Below are 24,009 nucleotides of genomic sequence, written 5' to 3'. Positions count from 1 at the left end.
TTACAACCATATGGCAAGTGAACCAGTGGATGAATTATCTCTGTCTCTCTCTCTCTGTAACTCTGCCTTTCAAGTAAAATAAATCTTTTAAAAAATTCAAGAATTATTTCAATACTTGAAATTATTGGAGGCTGGTGCTGTGGCATAGAGGTAAGGCTACTGCCTATAGCTCCAGCATCCTATATGGATGCCGGTCTGAGTCCAGGCTGACGTGCCTGTGAAGGCAGCAGAAGATGGCCCAAGTATCTGGGCCCCTGCACCCACGTGGGAGATATGAAAGAAACTCCTGGCTCCTATCTGGCTCAGCCCTGGCTGTTGGGGTCATTTGGAGAGTGAATCAGCAGATGGAAGATCTCTCTCTCTTTCTCTCCCTCACTGTCTTTGTAACTCTATCTTTCAAATAAATATGCCTCTAAATGATCATTTACGTATCCTTTAAAATGAACCTTAGATTTAAAACCATATAATTGTATTCTTAAGGTAACCAATTTCCCCATCTCTAGAAATTAGTTGAGTTCAAACCAAAACAAAGTGATCTATGTCACAAATACTGGCTTTTATAAAATAGACTCACACCTGTTATCTTTATTGGACAACACAGAGAACCAGAAAGCTGCTTTGGTCTATACTGATTCTTGCATAAGACTCTGGGAGAAAGGGCTTAATGCCAGTTAGCAGCCCCAAGCAATCTTTTTCATGCTAATGTCATTCACAATTACAGCACATTTGAGAACTCAGTGAGCTGCTGAGGAGATTTCAATATAAGAGAGGTCAAAGGAGAAAAAGTTAAATTACAAAAAGTGTAATTAGAATCCCACCTGACAAAAACCCCACAGAAACTTGGAATCTAAGTCCTTCATTAAAAGAAAGGGTAAAAATAAAAATAAATAAAGCAAGGATATTCTTTGAGAATTAACAAGGAAAATAATGCAATTGAGAAAGAGTATAAAAGACAATTTTCACAGTATGGTTCATAGCATTAGAGTCCACTGATGGTTTTCCTGAAAAAAAAAAAAGAAAAAAGCAAGTTGAAAAATCACACTGGGAAGAGCACATCACAAACAAAAATCATTAATTAATGGTTCTTTCAGAAATACCTCTATGAATAAGGAAAGACCTTGACAAGGATTTGGGTTTGTGAATGTTAGTGATCCATAACATCCATAATGTGAAATTCATAATTTAATATATTCAATACAACCAACTGTTTCTGAGTTCCTGAGACAAAAAACAAGATCAAGAATCACTCCCAATGAAATTATAATAACAGGAATTCAAATGAGTAGATAGCAAACACTTTTCAGTCACTCTCTTTCAGCAGTAACCCCCCGAAACAATAAAAACAAGAATTCCATTAGAAATAAAATTATGACTTCCAAACCACAATGAAGACTGTATGTAGACATAACAATTTTAAGATTTATTTATTTATTTGAAAGTCAGAGTTACACAGAGAGAGGAGAGGCAGAGGAAGAGGCAGAGAGAGGTCTTCTATCCGCTGGTTCACTCCCCAGTTGGCTGCAATGGCCAGAGCTATGCCCATTTGAAGCCAGGAACCAGGAGCTTCTTCCGGTTCTCCCACAGAAGTGCAGAAGCCCAAAGACTTGGGTCATCTTCTACTGCTTTCCCATGCCACAGCAGAGAGCTGGATTGGAAGTGGAGCAGCTGGGTCTCGAACCAGTGCCCCCATATGGGATGCTGGCACTCCACGCAGCGGCTTTACCCGCTATGCCACAGCACAGGCCTGACCTAACAATTTAAAAGCTCAGTAGAACAGAGAACAAACCTGTCTGAAGAGGCCAGTGAGAAGCCAACTTCATCCATAAAAACTGGAGAGGGGAAGTGCCGTGGTGTACCGGGTAAAGCTGCCGCCTGCAGTGCCAGCGCCCTATATGGACGCCGGTTCAAGTCCCAGCTGCTCCACTTTCAAACCAGCTCTTTGCTAAGGCCTGGGAAAGTAGTAGATGGCTCAACTCACATGGAAGACCTGGAAGCTCCTGGCTTCAGATCTGCATTTTGAGAGTCAGTTAGGGAAAATGAGTTGGGTAATGTGAATCCATTTATGTTTAGCTTTTCATTTAATCTTTGTTTTCAGACAAATGGGTCTCTCCATCTTTTGAAACACCTCTTTCTATGCTACTGTTTGTAGGTTTCAGATGGTTCTGAAAGTGAGTGGATGTTAGCTGACAGTATGTTCAGTTAGATCTAGGAACTCAGGGACCAAGTAAGTCCCTTCTTTTCACCTTTTTTCAGCTGTTCCCGCCACAGTACCTGGTACCTTAAATTCCTGAGCCTTTCTCCAGGTTTTTTTTTTTTTTAATCTACTTTTTTATCTTATTTGAAAGGTGGTGTTACAGAGGCAGAGAGAGAAGAGGAGAGGGAGAAAGGTGGCGTTACAGAGGCAGAGAGAGAAGAGGAGAGGGAGAAAGGTGGAGTTACAGAGATAGAGAGAAGAAGTCTTCCATTCACTGGTTCACTCCCCAAATGGCTGCAGCAGCGACAGGCTTCTTCCGGGTCTCCCACGTGGGTGCAGGGAACCAAGGACTCAGGCCATCCTGTGCTGCTTTCCCAGAAAAATTAGCAGGGAGCTGGGTAAGAAGTGGAGTGCCAGCACCCATAGAGGATGCTGGCACTCCAGGATGGGGCTTTAACCCACTGGAAGATCTCCTTTTAGAGAAAACATCCCGACATTGGAGAATTCACAAAAAACAAAGCCAGCCTGTTACCAAACAGATCACCTAAGATGAAGCCCAAGATAAACCTCACTTGTCACACAAAGCTTCCAGTGAGCTTTTCAGTGCCTCTTGTATATGAACGAATGGAAAAAAAAAGGCCCCAACATGAAAAAGGAAGCACCAAAACAAACAGAAAGTAATAATAAAAATTTCAGAGAAGAGATAATGCCAAGAGCAGAAGAAAAGATTATAGTAAGAGATTACAACCATGAAACAGGATCTTCCAAAAAGGGACAATTAAAGGACTATTGTGGGTGATCCTGTGAGACTTCCTGCCTAGCCCATGCAGGAGGTTAGCCTGACTGCTGATAGGCAGCAGGACCCCAGGCACATTCCCCCACCCCCACCCCACCTTCTGTTTAAGGCCATTCAGGTAAACTGCTCCCAGGTGTGGCCCAGGCCCACCTGGGAAGATACTAGGCTACTTAACCTTCAAGCTGATTGGAGAAGCATAGTGGCGCCAATATCAAATTCATCCTATAGAATTAGTATTGCCCTGAATTAGCTACGCCCCTTCTGCCTGCCCTTTAAAGGGTGTGCTTGACTGTTAATAAAACGGACATGTTCACTGAAACTTGTTTCCAGTGCTTCTTGTCAAGAACACCCTCGCGTCGCCCCACCATCTCACACCGCATGGGCCTTGAAGGTATGAGCCCACAGAGTATGTGTATGTGGGGGAGGGGGAGGGGGAGGGGGAGGGGGAGTCTCATGGCAGATTTGTGCTCTTGGTAGACTAAACTTATTTCAGCTGACAGTAAATATTAACTTTCAATGCTCAGTGGTACCTTTCCCAGGCTCACTTCTTTTTCTTTCTCAAGGAGCTCTGGGTTCCTTGCCATGGTAAACACTTAGGACTCAATTCTTAGTCCAACCATAATGAACTTAAGTGTTTTTTTTTTTGGACAGGCAGAGTGGACAGTGAGAGAGAGATACAGAGAGAAAGGTCCTCCTTTTCTGTTGGTTCACTCCCCCAATGGCCACTGCTGCTGGCGTGCTGTGGCTGGTGCACTGCGCCGGATCCGAAGCCAGGAGCCAGGTGCTTCTCCTGGTCTCCCATGCAGGCGTAGGGCCCAAGCACCTGGGCCGTCCTCCACTGCACTCCCAGGTCACAGCAGAGAGCTGGACAGGAAGAGGAGACTGGGACAGAATCCAGCACCCCTATCAGGACTAGAACCCGGGGTGCCGGTGCCGCAGGCAGAGGATCAGCCTATTGAGCTGCGGCGCCAGCCCTTAAGTGTTCTTTTAACATGTTACCACACGTGATTTTCTTCAGCCCAGCATACCCATCCATCATGAAAACTACTAATCCCTGCAAACTGAGAAGACAATGCACATTCCTCTTTGAGAAGAGAGCAGAGAGCTTGGCTTGGCATCATAGATCCCACGTTTATTAAATATGTAATATGGGAAAGTTACCAAACCTTGTAATTGTTTCCTCATCCATTAACAGATTAATAGTATTGACCTCAGAGGCTTGCTAGAGAGGAAATGAGTTACTATGTGTAAATTTCTTAGAATACTTAGAACACAGAAAATGTGCAAAAAAGTTTATTATTATTATGAACCATTCTTAGGTGGAACTAAATGCACATACTTGATTCCATGGAGCCCAGGATATATATTACAGTATTTGCCACATTTCTCTCTATATGAGGACATCTCCTTCCTCAAGACAAGAAACACCTTACAGACAAGGATAATATTTTATTTTCCTTTACATTCTAGAACCCTAGTTAACCCAACCATATTAGTTACAGTACTTAAAAATGCTTAATGAAGTACTGAATTAGTAAGCAAGAATTAAAAAAAAAATTTGGATTAAACTGAAAGCTACCAGAAGGAAATATCAACCAGAAAGACAACAAAGACAGTAGTCAAAAAGGAAGCCATGGTTTATTTCCCAGTGTTTTAGTCCGAGAGGATGAAAGAGGTATGTATGCTAAATAAAACACAGCACTGAGGATCACAAAGTCCTGCCTTTATGAAAACTACATTCTACTAGGAAGAATCAGAAGATAAGCAAAATAGATACAATGTTATATAGCAGCAAGTAATAAAAACAAGAATATTAAGGAAAGGTGAGAAACAATTAAGAATTTGTTTTGACTTATGGATAATGAGATCACGTTCATACAGATGTCTAAAAGATATGGAAAACTATGTGGTTGATGCACGGATGAGAAATTGTGCAGATGCGGGAGGATAAAGATCTAGACATGTGAGTTCTCTGTATAAAGTCCCAAGAGCTTAGGAAGGGAATAAACAGGAACTGAAAAAAGCAGAGTATGAACAGAAATATGAAGAGAAAGGAGAGAATAGTAGGGGACAATCATATGGTATATACACAATCAACAAACAGTAGAAGGAAGCAGAAAAGGGCTCAGAGATACTTAGCAGGAGTGCTCACTAAATATTTGCTAAATTATCATTGAATAAAAAAAAAAAGCTTTTACTTCCAAGGGGAGTGTTAAGTTTGAGTCATCAACAATATCAAATGCCAGATGAATAAAAAAGCACCAAATAATTTTCTTTTAAATGCAATTTTAATACTAGAATATAATGTAGCTATTTATTAATTGGAAAAAAATTAATAATCATATGTTCTAAGAAGGATAATTTCTCTAGGATCAAGTTGTTTTCAATGTACTTCTGTATAGTACCTGGATATAGAAATGTTTCAAGATTTGCACTCCTGAAACATGACTAAGGTGTAATTTTATGTAGTCCTTAAAGTGTTACCATGGCAGTTCTGGATTGCAGTCATCAATCTGCTCCAAAGTATTGATATCCTTATTTCCAAGTGCTATCTGAAGAGCTATGGCATCATCAACATACCTAGGTGAAGAAGGTTAAGGAAAAATGCCTTTATTAGCAATCAATAATCCAGAAAATGTTTTCTATTGTTACAGAAAACCTTCATGTTTAGGACTCAAATGGGTCCTACTTATTTCTGTACCAATTACTGCAACCATAAACAGTTTGCTAGTCTTTCTGCCCCTACACTACCTGGCCATCTTCTCAAGTCACACCTCAAGTTCTCCTTTCCTCCTTCTTTCAAAGGAGATACAGGGAATGTCCCAGACACAACCTAAGCGATTCAGGGCTCCAGATCAGCCTGAGGGTCTATGGCCAGTAGATACGGGAAGGGCATTCTCTCCTGGTAAACTCATGTGCCCATTGGTCCTGTTGATAAATCAAGCTGGTTGGTCAGGAGTTCTCTCAAGTGCAACCTTTGGAATGTAGATCATAAGTGACTGACCCTGTGCATGTTCCTGTGAAGTCAAAGTAAATAGCATGGCATGGTGTATGAGTTTCAGGGTTATAAATTCCATGAGCAAGGTAATCAGAACTAAAAAGTACAGATCTTACTATAAAAAGCAAAAAACATTTTGTAAACTATTTACTGAATGTCAAAAATATCATGATAAAAATGACCAAAGAAGGCCCAAATTCAAACATTCTGGTTCAAAAAGGATACTGTCCAGCATAGCTCAGTGTTTCTGGATCAATGTCATCTTCATAGGCATTCAGAGGGATGAGTTTCCTTCTGATGGGGTCAAAAACTAGCTGATAATGGAAGGTGTTGTTGGCTCGAATAAATCCTTCAATGTAATCCTCAGGTACTGTTATATTCATCTTGAGATAATATCCAATTTTCTTGATAACCTAGCAATGGATACAAAAATATTTTATCTGCAACCAAAGAACAGGGAGCACAGTAACCTAAGACTAATTAGATTACATTAGAGGAACATGAGAAGGGACTGAGAAATCAATTATTTTCACCCACATAAAAAATGTTCTCCACAAACACAACCATGTCATATCACTTAAAATTCTAAGTCTGATAATTTATATATTCTTTGGTTTTTCCACTGCTACTCCAAAGGACCAATAATTTAGTTATATATCAAGATTATATTCCTAGATGTAACTATAAGGCACATTATTCAGTCTCTTTCACTCCAAAAATAAACAACATACAAAACCTGAGGACTAAAAAACCTAAATACTCTTAGATTTTTACATTTAAGCTGATATGCTATTCTGTTAGAGTCACAAATGCTAAAAGCAGGCAAGATCTTAAATACTTCATACCAAACCCATAGACAAAGGGAAGACTCAGAGAATTGAAGTGATTCTGGAGTCACAGGCTGATCAGAGCACATGGCTCTACTCCTAGGTGGGCCACAATCTTCCAACCTACAGATCTTCCCATTATACTAGACTTCTCTTAGCCCTGAGGACTCATACTTTATATTTCTGAGAATAGAAAATGGGATTTCTGCTCTGCTAAATCTGAGGGCTTAAAGAACTACCCAGGAGGAAAATGAGCTTCTCTAATATACATATATTAAGGTAATAACATCAGAAAAATATATATTAAGGTGATATACAATGTCTCAGTTTATCAGAGGATACATGACACCTGATAGTGAATGCAATTAAATGAAGAAGTAGATCTGAGAATCAAGCAGTCTTTTATCAAGCCATGTTAAAGAAAGTTGCTGAAGAATGGGATGGGAGGGGGAGTAGGAGGTGAGATGGGAGTGGGAGTGGGAGGCCGGGAATAGAGGGTAAGAACCACTGTACTCCTAAAAGCTGTACATATGAAATTTGTATTCATTAAATAAAAGCCTTCTGAAAAAAGATATACATGAAGATAAACTAAAAAAAAATAAAGAGATATGCATAAATGGATAATACCTGTCATAACATTTGCTTTGGAAAATTGGTTATTTCATAAAGTACACTATTTTGTTAGTTTATAATTAATTTATTAAGTTTAAGTGAATTTAAACAAGCTTTGTTTTAATCACTAATTTGGTAAATATCAAGAGCTATAACCCACACATACAAAAATTATTAACACAAAGAACTTTTAAGAGTATAAAGGGTTGGGGCCGGTGCTGTAGCTCAGCAGGTAAAGCCGCCACCTGCAGTGCCAGCATCCCATGTGGGCGCCGGTTTGAGTCTCAGCTGCTCCACTTCCGATCTGGCTCTCTGCTATGGCTGGGAAAGTGGTGGAAGACTTCCCATGTCCTTGGGCCCTTGCACCCACATGGGAGACCTGGAAGAAGCTCCTAGCTCCTGGCTCCCGGCTTCGGATTGGTGCAGCTCCAGCAGTTGCAGCCATCTGGGGAGTGAACCAGCGGATGGAAGACACCTCTCTCTCTCTCTCTCTCTCTCTCTGCCTCTCCTCTCTATGTGTAACTTTGACTTTCAAGTAAATAAATAAATCTTTAAAAAAAAAAAAAAGAGTATAAAGGGATCTTTAGACCTAAAGGTTTGAGAAGGATTACTATAAGTAATCTTGAAAATCAAGAGTATGAGTTTAACATAATTCAACCCAATACTTTTTTACCCTTTTTATAGTAAACATTTTTAAAAAAAGATTTATATATGTATGTATTTGAGAGGTATAGTTACAGACAGAGAGAGGAAGAGACAGAGAGAAAGGTCTTCCATCTGCTGGTCCATTCCCCAAATGGCAACAATGGCCAGAGCTGAACCCATCCCATGTGGGTCCAGGGGCCCAAGCACTTGGTCCATCCTCTGCTGCTTTCCCAGGCACATTAGCAAGGAGCTGGATCGGAAGTGGAGCAATCAGGACTCGAGACAGCACCCATATGAGATGTTAGCGCCCCAAGTGGAGGCTTAGCCTACTATGCCACAGCACCATCCCCCACCCACAAGTAAGCATTTTAAAAATTACTATTCTTGCTGAAAACATGGCTCTTCTAATATTTGTTAGTTTCTAGAAGAAAAAGATCCAATGTTTTAGTCATTTGCTCCTTTCAGTAACATAACATAGACAACTGGCATAATAGAGTATTTAAAATCCATACACATTTATCATTAAAGAAATGCTGCAAAAAATGAGTAGGATACCTGGTAATTCACTCTTACCTTTATAATCTCAGGATTATTGGCCAGTCTTAGCATTTATGCCTTTGCTAATCTAATCCCACGCAGTGATGAGTGATAATCTCAGCCAGAAAGAATACACATGTAACGGAATTTCTCTTCTGTGAATATATCCCCAAGTTGTCTACACATTCCCAGCTGAGCTTGATCAATTTCCAGTCCATTTCCATATTGGTCCATTTTTTAAATCACCTTGAAAAGGGAAACAGTTAATACCTAGAAGGATAACTGCTATTTGTCATTTACCTAGTTCACTACAATACTTTTTTTTTTTTTTTTTTTTTTTGGACAGGCAGAGTGGACAGTGAAAGAGAGAGAGAGAGAAAGGTCTTCCTTTGCCGTTGGTTCACCCTGCAATGGCCACCGCGGCCAGCGCGGCCGGCACACCGCGCTGACCCGATGGCAGGAGCCAGGTACTTATCCTGGTCTCCCATGGGGTGCGCTTGGGCCATCCTCCACTGCCTTCCCTGGCCACAGCAGAGAGCTGGCCTAGAAGAGGGGCAACCAGGATAGAATCTGGCGCCCCGACCGGGACTAGAACCCGGTGTGCTGGCGCAGCAAGGCAGAGGTTTAGCCTAGTGAGCTGCGGCACCGGCCAGCCACTACAATACTTTTAAGAAATCTGTCTTCACTGTAACAAAGAGTCAAGAAGGCAGGTTAAGAATTACTAAATCTGCAAATAAATTAAACTGAAGCATAGGATTTGACTAGATAAGATTACACAGCCACAATGTGGTTGTCCTGACTCTAGTATAAAGAAATCCCTTTCTGTATTTCTTTTTCCTACCTGCATTATAGGGTTGGCATGACAATCAACTGGTGAGACACACAAAAGGCATTTTCTCTTTACCTTCTACTTTGGCATTCTAAAGTAAACCTTTTTCTTAGTATTAAAGTAATATTTATTTATTACTATTATACCCTTAATACTACCATAATAAAGTTCTCCATTAAAAAGTTTTATGATGGGGCCGGCACTATGGCATAGTGGGCTAAGCCTCCGCTTGTAGCACCCAGTAGTTCCTCTTCTGATCCAGCTCTGCTATAGCCTGGGAAAGCAGCAGAAGATGGCCCAAATACTTGGGCCCCTGCACCTGTGTGGGAGACCTGGAAGAAGCTCCTAGTTCCTGGCTTCAGATCGGCCCAATTCCAGCCACTGGGGCCATCTGGGGAGTGAACTAGTGGATAGAAGACCTTTCTCTCTGTCTCCCTCTCTCTGTAACTCTACCTGTCAAATAATAAATAAAATCTTAAAACTAAACATTTTATGCAATTCTTTTTTTTTATTATTTTTTATTTTTGACAGGCAGAGTGGACAGTGAGAGACAGAGAGAAAGGTCTTCCTTTGCCGTTGGTTCACCCTCCAATGGCCGCCACGGCCCGCGCGCTGCAGCCCGTGCACTGAGCTGATCCGATGGTAGGAGCCAGGTACTTCTGGTCTCCCATGGGATGCAGGGTCCAAGCACTTGGGCCATCCTCCACTGCCTTCCCTGGCCACAGCAGAGAGCTGACCTGGAAGAGGGGCAACCGGGACAGAATCCAGCGCCCTGACCGGGACTAGAACCCGGTGTGCCGGCGCCGCAAGGCAGAGGATTAGCCTAGTGAGCCGCGACGCCGGCCAAAATCTTAAAACTAAACATTTTATGCAATTCTAAATAACTGCATTGTGTGCCATTAGTAGAGAAGTTGTTTACCTAACCTAAAGAATATGTTATCATTATTAAAAACTGGCAAATCTACATTTTTTTAAAAGATTTTTATTTATTTGACAGGTAGAGTTACAGACAGTGAGAGACAGAGAGAAAGGTCTTCCTTCTGTTGGTTCACTCCCCAAACGGCCACAACGGCTGGAGCTGCACCGATCCAAAGCCAGGAGCCAGGTGCTTCTTCCCAGTCTCCCATGCAGGTGCAGGGGTCCAAGCACTTGGGCCATCCTCCACTGCTATTCTAGGCCATAGCTGAGAGCTGGATTGGAAGAGGAGCAACTGGGACTAGAACTGGTGCCTGTATGGGATGCCAGCGCTGCAGGCAGAGGATTAACCTAGTGTGCCATGGTGCCGCCCCTAGCAAATCTACATTTTACTAAAGAATTCAGATAGAACACTCCAATTTTAAAGGCCTACTGTGATAGTGTCCAGAATATACAAATGCCATGCATTTTTTAAAAAAAATTTTTTATTTTGACAGGCAGAGCGGACAGTGAGAGAGAGAGAGGGACAGAGAGAAAGGTCTTCCTTTTTCTGTTGGTTCACCCCCAGATGGTCGCTACGGCCGGCGGGCTGCACCAATCTGAAGCCAGGAGCCAGGTGTAGGGCTCGGATGCAGGGTCGGCGAATCTCGCCAGCCCTGCTCTTCCTCTTCCTGGAAAACCCTGAACCCCAGGAGAGAGACGGGGGAGAACGCGCTGATCGACCCACGCGGGGTCCGCAGGAACCCACCCGTTAGCCTCCGCACAGGTCACTCCCTTCACTTTTCGGAAAGGGCTCTCCTCGCGGCTCGAGGGCAGCGGGACTGGGGCCCGGAAGCCCGACTAAAACGCCCCGCACCCGAGCCACAGCAACCGAAACCGTCACGCAGAACTTAGGCAAACCAGCTGCGGCGCAGCGCCCAAAATCGGCCCCTTTCAATTTGCGCGGGATCCCCCGAGACCCCGCCCAGCGGACGTGACGTTAGCGCGCACGCCGTGGAGCCGGCTCCGCTTCCGGCCGCCCGCGCCCCTCTAGTGGTGAAGCCCCAGCTTGAGAGACGCCATCGGGTGCCGCAGGCGGGAGTGTGTGTGGCTGCTGCGGCCTTCGGAAGGTGCGGGATGAGGTGGCCACTGCGGAAGCACGGAGAGTCGGCGCCCTGGAAGTTGGACATTTTTGCGCTCGCGCTCGCGCTCGCGCTCACGCTGCTGGGAGTTGTAGTTCTCTCCAGACTGCAGCCTCAGTCCTGGGCCGCTGAGGTTTAAAGAGCGCCTCCTCGTGTTTGTGATAAAGTTTAAAAAACCTGGAAAAGGAGCCTCTTCGGAATTAGTCCCCTAGTCTCTTTCACCATCGCCACCCCCGAAATCCCTCATTTTCTTTGAGTCCAGTCACTTCAGTACAAGTTGTTGCTGGACTCTTCCCTGGTGCAATAGTGTTACTGGTTGAAATCCGCCCTTGCCACTTTAACGCCTGGCATTCTTTGACGTAAGTCAGGGAAAATTTTACCTTTAAAACCAAACAATATTTATTGAATTTGGTAGGCAGAGTGACAGGGCTCCCGTCCTCCGGTTCACCCTCCAAATGCCCACAATGGCTGGAGTAATGGCCAGGTACCAAGATCCAGAAGCAATGTACCTTTCCCATGTGGAGTAGAAACTTGATCGCTGGAGCCATCGCAGAGCCTTCTGGAGTGAGCATTACTAGGAAATTGGAATCAGGTATGGAACCCAGGCGGCAATATGACACTCCATTTCTTAGCTCCTAGACCAAAAATCTTTAAAAATGCTCCCCCTAAGAATCTTTAGAAATGGACTCATAGTCACAGACTTTAAAGACATTTTGAACTTCAGCGGCCATTTAGAGTTACATTTCTAGTCCTCATAATGCCCCTAGATTTGGTTGCTGTTCTCTTAGGAATGTCGTGATGAAAAAAATCGGGAAGAACTTTAGGTCAGGCCACAAAGTATGTTCTGGACCCAGAGATCAGCTGGAAGAAGTGAGCACATTGTTAATATTCCCTTGTGACTGCCTTTTCTATGTCTCTCTCATTCTGCTTCTATTAAAGTCCTTTCAAGAGCAGATTAGTATTTGTCATGCCAACATAGTAAATTAAAAATTGTTGAAAGGGTGTCACTTTGGGTCTTGTGTTTGAAGGGCTGCCTGGTTTCCAAATCTGGACTTTAGGTGGAGACCAGAAGAGAGAAAACTTACTGTGTTCATCAGCTTTTTGTTACTTTATAATGAAATACTTGAGGCAGGACAACTTTATAAAGGAAATAGGTTTATATTGGGCCATGTTTCTGAAGGTTCACAGTCTCAGATGGTTCAGCTTCTGGTAGTGGTATTCTTGTCATGAGGTGGGCCAGAGCATCCCATGGCAAGAAACAGGAAGCGTGTGTATCAGTCGGTGTAGGGGAGTTGCATTGTAATGATGGATCTAATAACTTTTGAAAGATCCAAGCTTTAAATAACATAATTTGATTAAGTTTCCACCTTCTTAGTTCCATTAACATAAGATTTTGGGGACTAAATTCCTGAGTTTAGGGGTGCAAATATTCAAACCACGTCAGTTATTGCCCCTTCCTCTTCCAGTGACTGTGGTGGTTCTCACTCTGAGCAGCTTAAAGCAGATTCTAAGGGCAAGGGTGAGCAGATAGCAACTGCGATAGAGAGGAATTTAAATGTGGTTGGCATGTGTTTGTAGAAAAGCAGTTCTTATAGTCATTGGATGACAGGGCTGTAGTAATTGCTTTAATAACTTGTATCCAAGAATATGCCACATATAGGCATATTAAAAAGGAACCTCAAAATCAGAAATGTGCCTATCCTAACCCACACTAAAAATTGTGTTTGTGAGATTTATCTACATTATTAAAAGAATGTAGTCTTTTTTTCTTTTTCATTTCCATGTGGAATTTCATTATATAAATATAATTTCATTTAACTGTTGATAGATACTTGAATTGTGTTTAGTTTTTGGCTAATGTTAATTATGCTTCTATAAATCATCTTGGCACTTTATGTGCATGTAACTTCAACTTCTGCTCTTACTCTTGCCTACTCTATCTTAATCACACTAACCTCTTCGTTATTCCTGAAAAGTCCAGGTACATTACCATCTCTAGGCCTTTGCACATGTTGTTCCTTATTCCTGGGATGCTCTTCCACAAGATATCCATCCACTCTGTTCTTTACTCTCTCAAACCTCTGCTCATAATTCCTTCTCAGCGAATTATTCTCTAACTATGCTATCTTTTTTTTTTTTTTTTTTTCTGACAGGCAGAGTGGATAGAGAGAGAGACAGAGAGAAAGTTCTTCCTTTTGCCGTTGGTTCACCCTCCAATGGCCGCCATGGCTGGCGCACCGCGCTGATCTGAAGGCAAGAGCCAGGTGCTTCTCCTGGTCTCCCATGTGGGTGCATGGCCCAAGCACTTGGGCCATCCTCCACTGCCTTCCCGGGCCACAGCAGAGAGCTGGCCTGGAAGAGGGGCAACCAGGAAAGAATCTGGCACCCCGACCGGGACTAGAACCCGGTGTGCCGGCGCCGCTAGGTGGAGGATTATCCTAGTGAGCCGCAGCACCGGCCCAACTATGCTATCTTATTTTGATTATTTTCATTTTATTTAAAAGATAGACACACACACAGAGATTTTCCATTTGCTGATTCATTCTCCCATTGCATGCAACAGCCAGGGTTGGACCAGGCTAGCATCGAGAGCCTGGAACTCTATCTTGGTCTCTTGACATGGGGGACAAGGACTCAAGTATTTGAGGTATCATCTGTAGTCTCTCTAATGCATGTTAGGAAGCTGGATGAGAAGTAGAATAGCCAGGACTTGAACCAGGCACTCCAAAATGGCGTGCAGGCAACTTTTTTTGGATAAAGGTTTCTCTGTTTATTTTAAAGGCAGAGTTTGGCAGAAAGAGAGAGAGAGAGAGAGAGAGAGATCGATCCTTCATCTGCTGGTTCACTCCCTAAATGGCCACAATGGCTGGAGGTGGGCTAGGCCGAAGCAGGAGACTTGTCCCATAACCATGCTATTTTTTTTTTTTTTACAGGCAGAATGGACAGTGAGAGAGAGAGAGAGAGAGAGAAAGAAAGAGAGAGAAAGGTCTTCCTTTTGCCGTTGGTTCACCCTCCAATGGCTGCCGGCCAGCGCGCTGCAGCCGGCACACCGTGCCTATCCGAAAGCAGGAGCCAGGAGCCAGGTGCTTCTCCTGGTCTCCCATGGGGTGCAGGGTCCAAGCACTTGGGCCATCCTCCACTGCCTTCCCGGGCCACAGCAGAGAGCTGACCTGGAAGAGGGGCAACTGGGACAGAATCCGGTGCCCCAACAGGGACTAGAACCCGGTGTGCCGGCACCACAAGGCGGAGGATTAGCCTATTGAGCCACGGCCTAACCATGCTATTTTAAATTACAATTCCTATCTCTACCTGAGGACACAGTTTTCATTTTGCTGATTTGTTGTTCATTATGGTACTCACCATGATTTGACATATTATGTATCTTAGTTACCTATTTGTTGGTGACCATCTCTCTTCCCACTACAATGGAAGCTATATATAAGGGCAGAGATCTTTGTCTGTCATATGCAGTGCTGCCTGGCACATAGGCTGCCGGTAAGCACCGGGTGAATAAATGAATGAATATTGAATTTAGCTAACAGCATGGATCTGAAATAGTCACTGACACATTTAGAGCTTAGACGTTTGGGTAATGTAACTATTTGCAAAGCTGTTTTTACTGTAAAATTAAGCAATTCAAAAGTTATCAACATGAGTATCATTTGAACAACATAGGACATAGGATACAGAACGAATGCTAAGTGGAGGTTCTCATTCTGTACTGTGGATAAAAAATTATTTTAAATGACATCTTTTGTTTTCCTTTGCTAAAAACCTTTCCTGAATTTACACAAAGTGATACTTCTAAAAATATAACTGGCTTTAAAATATACTTTTAGAGAAACTGGCAAAGATATTTGATGAAAATTTTAGAGGATTGAAATATTAGCATCATCTTTACCTATTTATCTGCCTAAACAATAATTAAACTATGAGAGTCCTGAGCTGTAATAATGCGGAACACTTTGCATGTTTCAGGTTTGTTACATATGTTGTATATACTTAAATTATTTTATACCCATAAAAATACTATGAAGTGGGTACATTTGCTATCCCCATTGTACAAAAGAGACATTTGAAGTACAGTGGGATCTGAACCCAGAGTAATTTAGGTCTAGATTGTGTGCTTTTAACCATTACACTTGAATAGAAGGGGCCTTCAAAAAGTATGGGGAAAGTTCATATTATGAAAAAACTATGCATGGATTTTAGTTTTTTTGCAACCCAAATTAACTGTTAATTCTATTTTCTACAAACTTTTTGTAGTATTCATGTACGTACTTTTCCATCAAGAAGTAGAAATGCTGACATTTTCAAAGTTATCAATTTTTTTTAACTGATCCCTTCTGTCTTGTTTTTAATTTAACTTGGGAAGAGAAAAGAAAGGAGTTATTTTTGTTTATAATGTACTGTGTTTTTGCCTGTGTCACCCCATATAATCCTTTCAGTGAGGATAATTATTACTCCATTTACAGAAGAAAAACTGTAGCCCAGAGAAACAGATCAATTTTTGTAGTCCTAAAGCTACTATATGAATTGATTTAAATGTGATTCAAAGTAGGATGCATCTGACTCCAAGAGCCTATCTTTTCCTCTGTGACCTACAGAGGGAAGAGCTGTTGTTGCCTAGTGAACAGTGAAGATGCAGAGAGGAGGAAGATTCAGTTCTAACTGGCAGCAGGTGTAGTCGGGCTTTGGAATGAAGAAGGCTGTAAATGCAGTCCTACAGATACCTTTTTTGACCTTCAAATTTACTCTTAGGTGAGCTCAAGGTCAATAAATAGAGCAGAGCCTCTGCAACCACAACCAGCCTCCTTTTTTTTTTTTTTTTTTTTTTAGATTTTATTTATTTATTTGAGAATGAGAGCTACAGACAGAGAGAAAGGTCTTCCATCTTCTACTGCCTTCCCAGGCCATAGCAGAGAGCTGGATTGGAAGAGGAGCAGCCAGGACTTGAACCAGCACCCATATGGGATGCTGGCGCTGCAGGTGGAGGATTAACGTACTGAGCCACAGTGCCGGCTCCTTTGTTCTTGTGTAAGAACTTTAATAAACCATACATCCTGGGCCCAGAGGTTCAGACTGAGTAAGCTTCTTTGCCCACTAATGGAGTAGCAATTTAATCTCTAACCATGCTCAGTATTTCAAACATAATATTTTAATGTTTTGGTTTGGTTTGATTTTGAAAAACAAATTAAAAAGGGGGAAAATTCAGAGAATGCTGCGCGTTTACCTGGTGAGCTTGGGATTTGGTCATAGGCCTAAAATGGATATTGTCCTTTTGACCTTTATGGGGAAGTGTGAGGTGTAGCAAGAGGTCAGCATAATAGTTCCCAGATGGAAAGCTGATGGAGGACTTTCATTCAGCAGATAGCTAGCAGGCAGGATTCTGTTGAAGACTCAGTGAAATCGAACCTGAACAATGAAACAGGCATCAATAAATCCATGAAATGAGGAAAACAACCAGGAAGAGAATGCTTAGGGTGGGAAATGTGAAGTGGAGAGGTCCCCTCCACAGAGTCCCATACATTAGAAGGCAGAGAGTGAGTGGTCCTGTGTGGTAAAAACCGGATTTGAAATGCAGCAGTTTCTGTTAGAATGAAAGTCATGAATTTACATGTAATTATTGGTCTTTCAGCTTCCAGGGAACTTACTCAGCCAGCAGTTCTCTTTTCAGAAATTGAATAAACACATGCTTTAATCTCATAGCTTAAAATCTAATATATATTTTTACCAAATATCTATGGTCAGTTTTTCTACTGTTGTTTTGTGTATCTATAAGTGTACTTCAAAAAGCTTGTGGAAAATGGAAAGTTTATTTTGGTACAAAAATTTATTGCCAAAATTTTTCATAAAGCATGGAGAATATAAATTATGAAAAAAATCATGCATCTATCTTAAAAATTTTTTGCACCAAAACAAACTTACACTTTTATTTATTCATGAGCCTTTTGAGCTTCCCTTGTATATCTCTATAGATATCTTCTATTATCCTTTATATACTGCCTCACTTGATTAAGATACAGGCTCTGGACAGACATTACTTGGTTCAAATCTGGGCTGTATCATTTATTAGCTTTTCATTTGCTGACTATATTATTTTTATTTTAAAATTACATCTATGATTTTTTTTATTTTTGTTTATTTGACTCTCAATTTATTTGAGGGGGAAGTGTCCACCCACTGGTTCACTCCCCAAATGCTTGCAACAGCCACAGCCTTGGTAACCCCAAAGCTAGGAGTCAGAACTCAAATACTTGAGCCATTAACTACTGCCTCCCAGGATGTGTGTAAGTAGGAAGCTGAAGCAGAGGAACCAGATCTTAAACTAGGCACTACAATCTGGAATGCTAGCATCCCAAGTGGGAACTTAACTGCTGCTCCAAACAGCCTTCTCCATTTGCTGACTTCAGAATACATTCTTTATCTCCTTATTTTTCAGTTTTCTTATATGAAAACTGAAATGAAATAATAGACTGAACTTCTTTATAAGGCTATGAAAATTATGTGAGATAATGTGTATAAGCTATGTGCTATATGCTACAGTGTGTGGGTTAAGTGAAAAAAAAAAATCCATCATATTTAGTTGTTTGCAATGCCTTGTAGTTTGCCAAGAGCTTTCACACACATTCTTCATTTGTTCTTTATGAAGACCCAGTAAGAACAGGTTTACCCTTTGTTATAAAGGAGAACGTTAAGGTCTCTGGTACCATACAATGGCTTAGTCAATATCATAGAGCACGTGTTCAGGTTCCTTTATCTTAAAAGGTTTTTTCAGGGACTGGTGCTATGGCATAGAAGGTTAAGCCTACCCCTGCAGTGTTGGCATCCCATATGGGCACCAGTTCAAGTCCTGGCTACTCCACTTCTGATCCAGCTCCCTGCTAATGTGCCTGGGAAGGCAATGGAAGGTGGCCCAAGTCCTTGGGCCCCTGCACCCATGTGGGAGATCGGGAAGAAGCTCCTGGCTCCAGGCTTCAGCCTGGCCCAGCCTGAGGCATTAACAGCCATTGGGAATGAACCAGCAGATAGAAGATAATCCCTCTCTATCTCTCCATCTCTCTCTGTAACTCTGCCTTCAAATAAATACTTAAAAAAAAAGGTTTTTTCATCCTTACATTAATGTCCTTTTCACAGTCTCATGCCATTTCCCTTTAAAATGAAATTACTATTCCTTTTGTAAGTGATTTGACCAACTTCCTTCATAATGTCAGAAGCAGAACCAGAGCTCAAGACTCTTCCTGAACTTCTGGTTTCCCTCAAGAATGACCCAGAAGGAACTAAACTGATTAAATTCAAATCACATTCACTCATGTTATCATCCATTTCTGAAAACTAACTTGAGTTTAAGAAAACTTTTAGATACCTAAGGGAAGGAAATTGAGTTCACTGAGGAGAAGTCTTCTTGGCTGTAAATGACAGAAGCTCAACTGCAATTGGCTTCTGTAAAGAGAGTGTTCATTCTTTCTCTTTTGCGTCGAATGTGTCTCCTACCCCCAAATTATGTGAGAATCCCACATCCAAGTACCTCTGAATGTGATCATATTTGGAGATAGAGTCTTTAAAGGTTAGTAGGTTAAAATAAGGCAATGCATAAATGAGCCTGATCCAATAGGACTATTGTCCTTAAAAAGAAGGAGAAATTTGGACATAACCACAGTAGAGAGGAGATGAGAAACAGAGACACAGGGAGAAGGTGGCTGTCTCTGAGCTAAGGAGAGGGACCTGGAACAAATCCTTCCCTCACAGCCATGGGAAGGAGGCAACCCTGACAACATCTTTAGCACAAGCTTCTAACCTCAGGCACTGTAAGATGACAGATTTCTGTTGTTTAGGCCAATCAGTCTGTAGTACTTTGTTAAAGCAGCTATAACAAACAACACCCACGTGTACCTGGAAAGTTCAGGGGTAGCTCACAGATTTAGGCATAAGCAAATCTGAGGGATTAAGTGGTATCATTAAGACTTGATCTGTCTCTTAATCTCTTTTTCTGCTGTGCTAGTTTTACCATAGTTCATCAATTCTAAAATGTCCATTTTGCCTCTTTTTTTTCCATATGTTTCAAATCAAGATAGAACTTAAAATGTCTTCTTAAATTTATTTATTCTTCATGGTACATAAAAAATGGTGTCATAATTATTGGCATTTTAGGAAATTATCAAAACAGAGTATTTGCTGGTGGCCTATTCATGTGAACATCCTAGCCGCTTAAAGCTTAATATTTAAGTCATGGGGGCTGGCATTGTGGTTCAGAGGGTTAAACTACCATCTGCAATGCCAGCAACTCACATGGAAGTGCAGTTTCAAGTCCCAGCTGCTCTGCTTCTGATCCAGCTTCCTGCTAATGCTTCTGGGAAGGCAGCAGATAATGGCCCAAATATTTGGGGAATGAACCAGTGGGTGGAAGATGCTCACTTGCTTGCTTGCTCGCTCTCTCTCTCTCTGCCTTTGAAATAAATAAATGAGTCCTTAAAAAAATCAAACTGATTTTAAATATTTGGCTAAAAATCTGAGTCTTGGAGTGACCCCAGTGAAAAAAGAGAGCCCTTTCCCAGTTATTTCCGTGGAAGGCCATAAATAGTCACTGGCCACAATTGATCTGATTTTGGATATATCTCACCCTAGGAAGCAGGGTTGGGAAAAGGGGCTGGTGGACCCATAACCTGCAATCACATAGCCTGAGTTCCCCCAAGGCAATGAAGTGCTATTACCAGGACAATGAGGACTGAAGGTGATGAAAGCCTGTTTCACCATAAATACCCACCTGCACTAAGCACTGTCATTAGACAGTGGCTTGACTTTCATTACAACTCTGTGATGAAGGAGCTCTTGCCACATTCATCTCATTAATTGGAAAACTGAGGCTGAGAGAGTCACAGATCTATCAGCATATTTGCATATTCCCAAATAGTTACAGAAGGTATCTTCCAAAAGTTCATGCAAAATGCATATTATAAAGAAACTATCCATATATTTCAAAAAAGTATGTACCACAATAAACTTTTCAATGAGCTTTTTTAAATACCCTTAAATATTTATGTCTATTTCTAGACCCTTCTATTAATTGCTCTCTATATCTCTCTAGGTACATGTATCAGACTATTTTTATTACAATTGCATTTTAATATGTGTTACTATCTAGAAAGGCTATTCCTTTTCGTTTTTAGAATCTTTTTCTGAAGCATAGAAAGATGCTAACCCCACGAACTTTAAAATAGCTCACACAAGATTTTTGTTATTTTTATTAATCATTTAAAATTTATCAATATATGTTGATATATATTGATCTTTCTACCACAGTTTAATATTTTAAATAAAAATATTTAACAGATTAAAAAGTTTTTTTTTAATTTTAAACACCTAAGAATAATTGTGTATTAATTACAGAGTTCAACCAATGATATTAAGTAGAACAAAACAACAACAACATATTAAAAGGAATAAAAACAGTGCGTTGTTCCTCAACAGTCAAGACAAGGGCTCATCAAGTCATTATTTCTCATAGTGTCCATTTCACTTCAACAGGTTTCCTTTTAGGTGCTCGGTTAGTTGTCATCAGTCAGGGAGAACACATGATATTTGTCCCTTTTGGACTGGCTTATTTCTTTTTTTTTTTAACTTTTATTTAATGAATATAAATTTCCAAAGTACGACTTATGGATTACAATGGCTTCCCCCCCATACCGTCCCTCCCACCCACAACCCTCCCCCTTCCCACTCCCTCTCCCCTTCCATTCACATCAAGATTCATTTTCGACTTTCTTAATATACAGAAGATCAGCCTAGTATACATCAAGTATGGATTTCAACAGTTTGCTCCCACACAGAAACATAAAGTGAAAAATAATAGATGATTTTTTTTAAATGATGATGAAATCAGAGCAGACCTATTGTCATGTTTAATCCCAGTGAGAGTCAAGTTGGGAATTGATAATTTCTTTTTTTTTTTTTTTTTACAGAGGATCAGTTTAGTATGCATTAAGTAAGGATTTCAACAGTTTGCACCCCCATAGAAACACAAAGTGAAATATATTGTTTGAGTACTCATTATAGCATTAAATCTCAATGTACAGCACATTAAGGATAGAGATCCTACATGAGGAGTAAGTGCACAGTGACTCCTGTTGTTGACTTTACCAATTGACACTCCTGTCTATGGCATCAGCAATCTCCCTATGCTCCAGTCATGAGTTTCCAAGGCTATGGAAGAGTTCTCCGACTCTTATCTTGTTTAGACAAGGTCATAGTCAAAGTGGAGGTTCTCTCCTCCCTTCAGAGAAAGGTACCTCCTTCTTTGACGACCTGTTCTTTCCACTGGGATCTCACTCGCAGAGATCTTTTGCCAGAGTGTCTTGGCTTTCCATGCCTGAAATACTCTCATGAGCTTTTCAGCCAGCTCCGAATGCCTTTAGGGCTGATTCTGAGGCCAGAGTGCTATTTAGGACATCTGCCATTCTATGAGTCTGCTGAGTATCTCACTTCCCATGTTGGATCACTCTCCCCTTTATTTACTCCATTGGTTAGCGTTAGCAGGTACTAGACTTGTCTATGATGTATAATTTGGGACATGCTCAGGCTGACTTGCCTCAAGTGGTGGAGTTGGAAGCATACCAGGGGATTCCAATTCAATCCCATCGAGGTGGCATGTACCAATGCCATCTCACTGTTCCAGGTGATCAGTTTCAGTTCACAGTTGGTCATGGTGGAGGGACTGGGAGTCAAAGGGAGCACATAGACAAGTCTAGTACCTGCTAACGCTAACCAATGGAGTAAAAAGTTTTAAATACTATATTGGAATTGCTTGATATAGATCTTGATTTTTTTTTTTTGACAGGCAGAGTGGACAGTGAGAGAGAGAGACAGAGAGAAAGGTCTTCCTTTGCCATTGGTTCAACCTCCAATGGCCACCGTGGCCAGCGTGCTGCGGTCAGCACACCGCGCTGATCCGAAGGCAGGAGCCAGGTGCTTCTCCTGGTCTCCCATGGGGTGCAGGGCCCAAGCACTTGGGCCATCCTCCACTGCACTCCTGGGCCACAGCAGAGAGCTGGCCTGGAAGAGGGGCAACTGGTACAGAATCCGGCACCCCGACCGGGACTAGAACCCGGTGTGCCAGCACCGCAAGGTGGAGGATTAGCCTATTGAGCGGCGGCGCCGGCCAAGATCTTGAATTTTTATTGTTAAAAATATTCCTAAGACTATATTAATTACTGTTATACCTATATTTCCTTATCCCCATTATTTAATTGTTTTTTTATGTTGAAACTCATTTTTTAAAGATTTATTTATTTAGTTGAGAGGCAGAATTCCAGACAGAGAGAGGGAGAGGCAGAGAGGTCTTCTATCCTCCACTGGTTCACTCCCCAAATGGTCACAATGGCCAGGATCCAGGAGCTTCTTCTGTGTCTCCCACCTGGGTGCAGGGGCCCAAGGACTTGGGTCATCTTCCACTGCTTTCCCAGACCATAAGCAGAGAGCTGGATCAGAACAGGAGCAGCCATGACTAGAACCAGCACCCATATGGGATACAAGCACTACAGGCAGAAGCTTAACCTACTACACCACAACGCCAGCCTCTGAAAGTCAGTTTTTAAAAGGTTTATTCATTTATTTGAAAAGCAGAGTAATAGAGAGGGAGAGACTGTCCATATTCTGGTTCACTCCCAAAATGCTGGCAACAGCCATGGTCCAGCCAGGCCAAAGCCAGGAGCCAGGAACTCCGTTTAGATTCTTACCTTTCACATGTGTGGCAGGAACCTGAGTAGTTGGGCCAGCGTCTGCTGTCTCCCAGGTATAGTAGCAGGAGGCTGAACTGGAAGTGTGCAGTACCTGGGACTCAAACCAGGTACTGTAGTATGGGATGTGGGCATCCCAAGTGGTGGCTTAACACGCTGTGTCACAGTGCCTACTCTGAGCTTTTTTAAAATGAATTTTGTACCTTTCCAAATTTTCTTCTTGCTTATAGTGACTTTTGAGTTAAGTTTTTGGAATATCCAAAAAATGGAGGATAATATCATTTAAAACATTTTCTGTCCTCATTTTTAAGGAGTAAAATAAGAATCAACTAAAAAAGTTGTTACACAATTTATCTTTGTTGTACATGGAACCATTATGTATAAAATAAACATCAGAGACACAGAATGAAGATTGGTTATAGATTTTTTAAAGATTTATTTATTATTTGAAAGTTAGAGTTATACAGAAAGAGGAGAGGCAGAGAGAGAGAGAGAGAGAGAGAGAGGGGTCTTCCATCCACTGGTTCACTCCCCAATTGGCTGGAATGGTTGGAGTTGCGCCAATCCAAGCCAGGAGCCAGGAGCTTCTTCCAAGTCTCCCATGTGGGTGCAGGGGCCGAAGGACTTGAGCCATCTTCCATTGCTTTCCCAGGCCATAGTGGAGAGCTGGATAGGAAGTGGAGCAGCCAGGTCTCGACCCGGTGCCCATATGGGATGCCAGCACTTCAGGCCAGGGCTTTAACCTGCTGCGCCACAGCGCCAGCCCCAGATTGATTATATTTTAAAATAATGTGAGGGTGGGG

General features: G+C 41.8%; 1 protein-coding gene across 1 annotated transcript in view; it reads right to left on the bottom strand.

Moving 5' to 3' along the window:
- Positions 1 to 12,379, bottom strand: part of LOC100342312 (exonuclease 1) — a 29,112-nt gene extending 16,733 nt beyond the window's left edge. The window contains 4 exon segments of the mRNA XM_051820767.3: positions 5,475 to 5,570; positions 6,214 to 6,401; positions 8,646 to 8,855; positions 11,102 to 12,379. Of these exon segments, the coding sequence (XP_051676727.2) occupies positions 5,475 to 5,570; positions 6,214 to 6,401; positions 8,646 to 8,681 (320 nt within the window). The 5' untranslated portion in view covers positions 8,682 to 8,855; positions 11,102 to 12,379.
- Between the last annotated feature and the right edge of the window lie 11,630 nt (positions 12,380 to 24,009).

Source organism: Oryctolagus cuniculus, chromosome 13 (assembly GCF_051225735.1).
Source record: "Oryctolagus cuniculus isolate XC-2025 breed Fujian yellow rabbit chromosome 13, ASM5122573v1, whole genome shotgun sequence".
NCBI classification, from domain to species: Eukaryota; Metazoa; Chordata; class Mammalia; order Lagomorpha; family Leporidae; genus Oryctolagus; species Oryctolagus cuniculus.
This window is presented reverse-complemented; position numbering and strand designations above follow the sequence as displayed.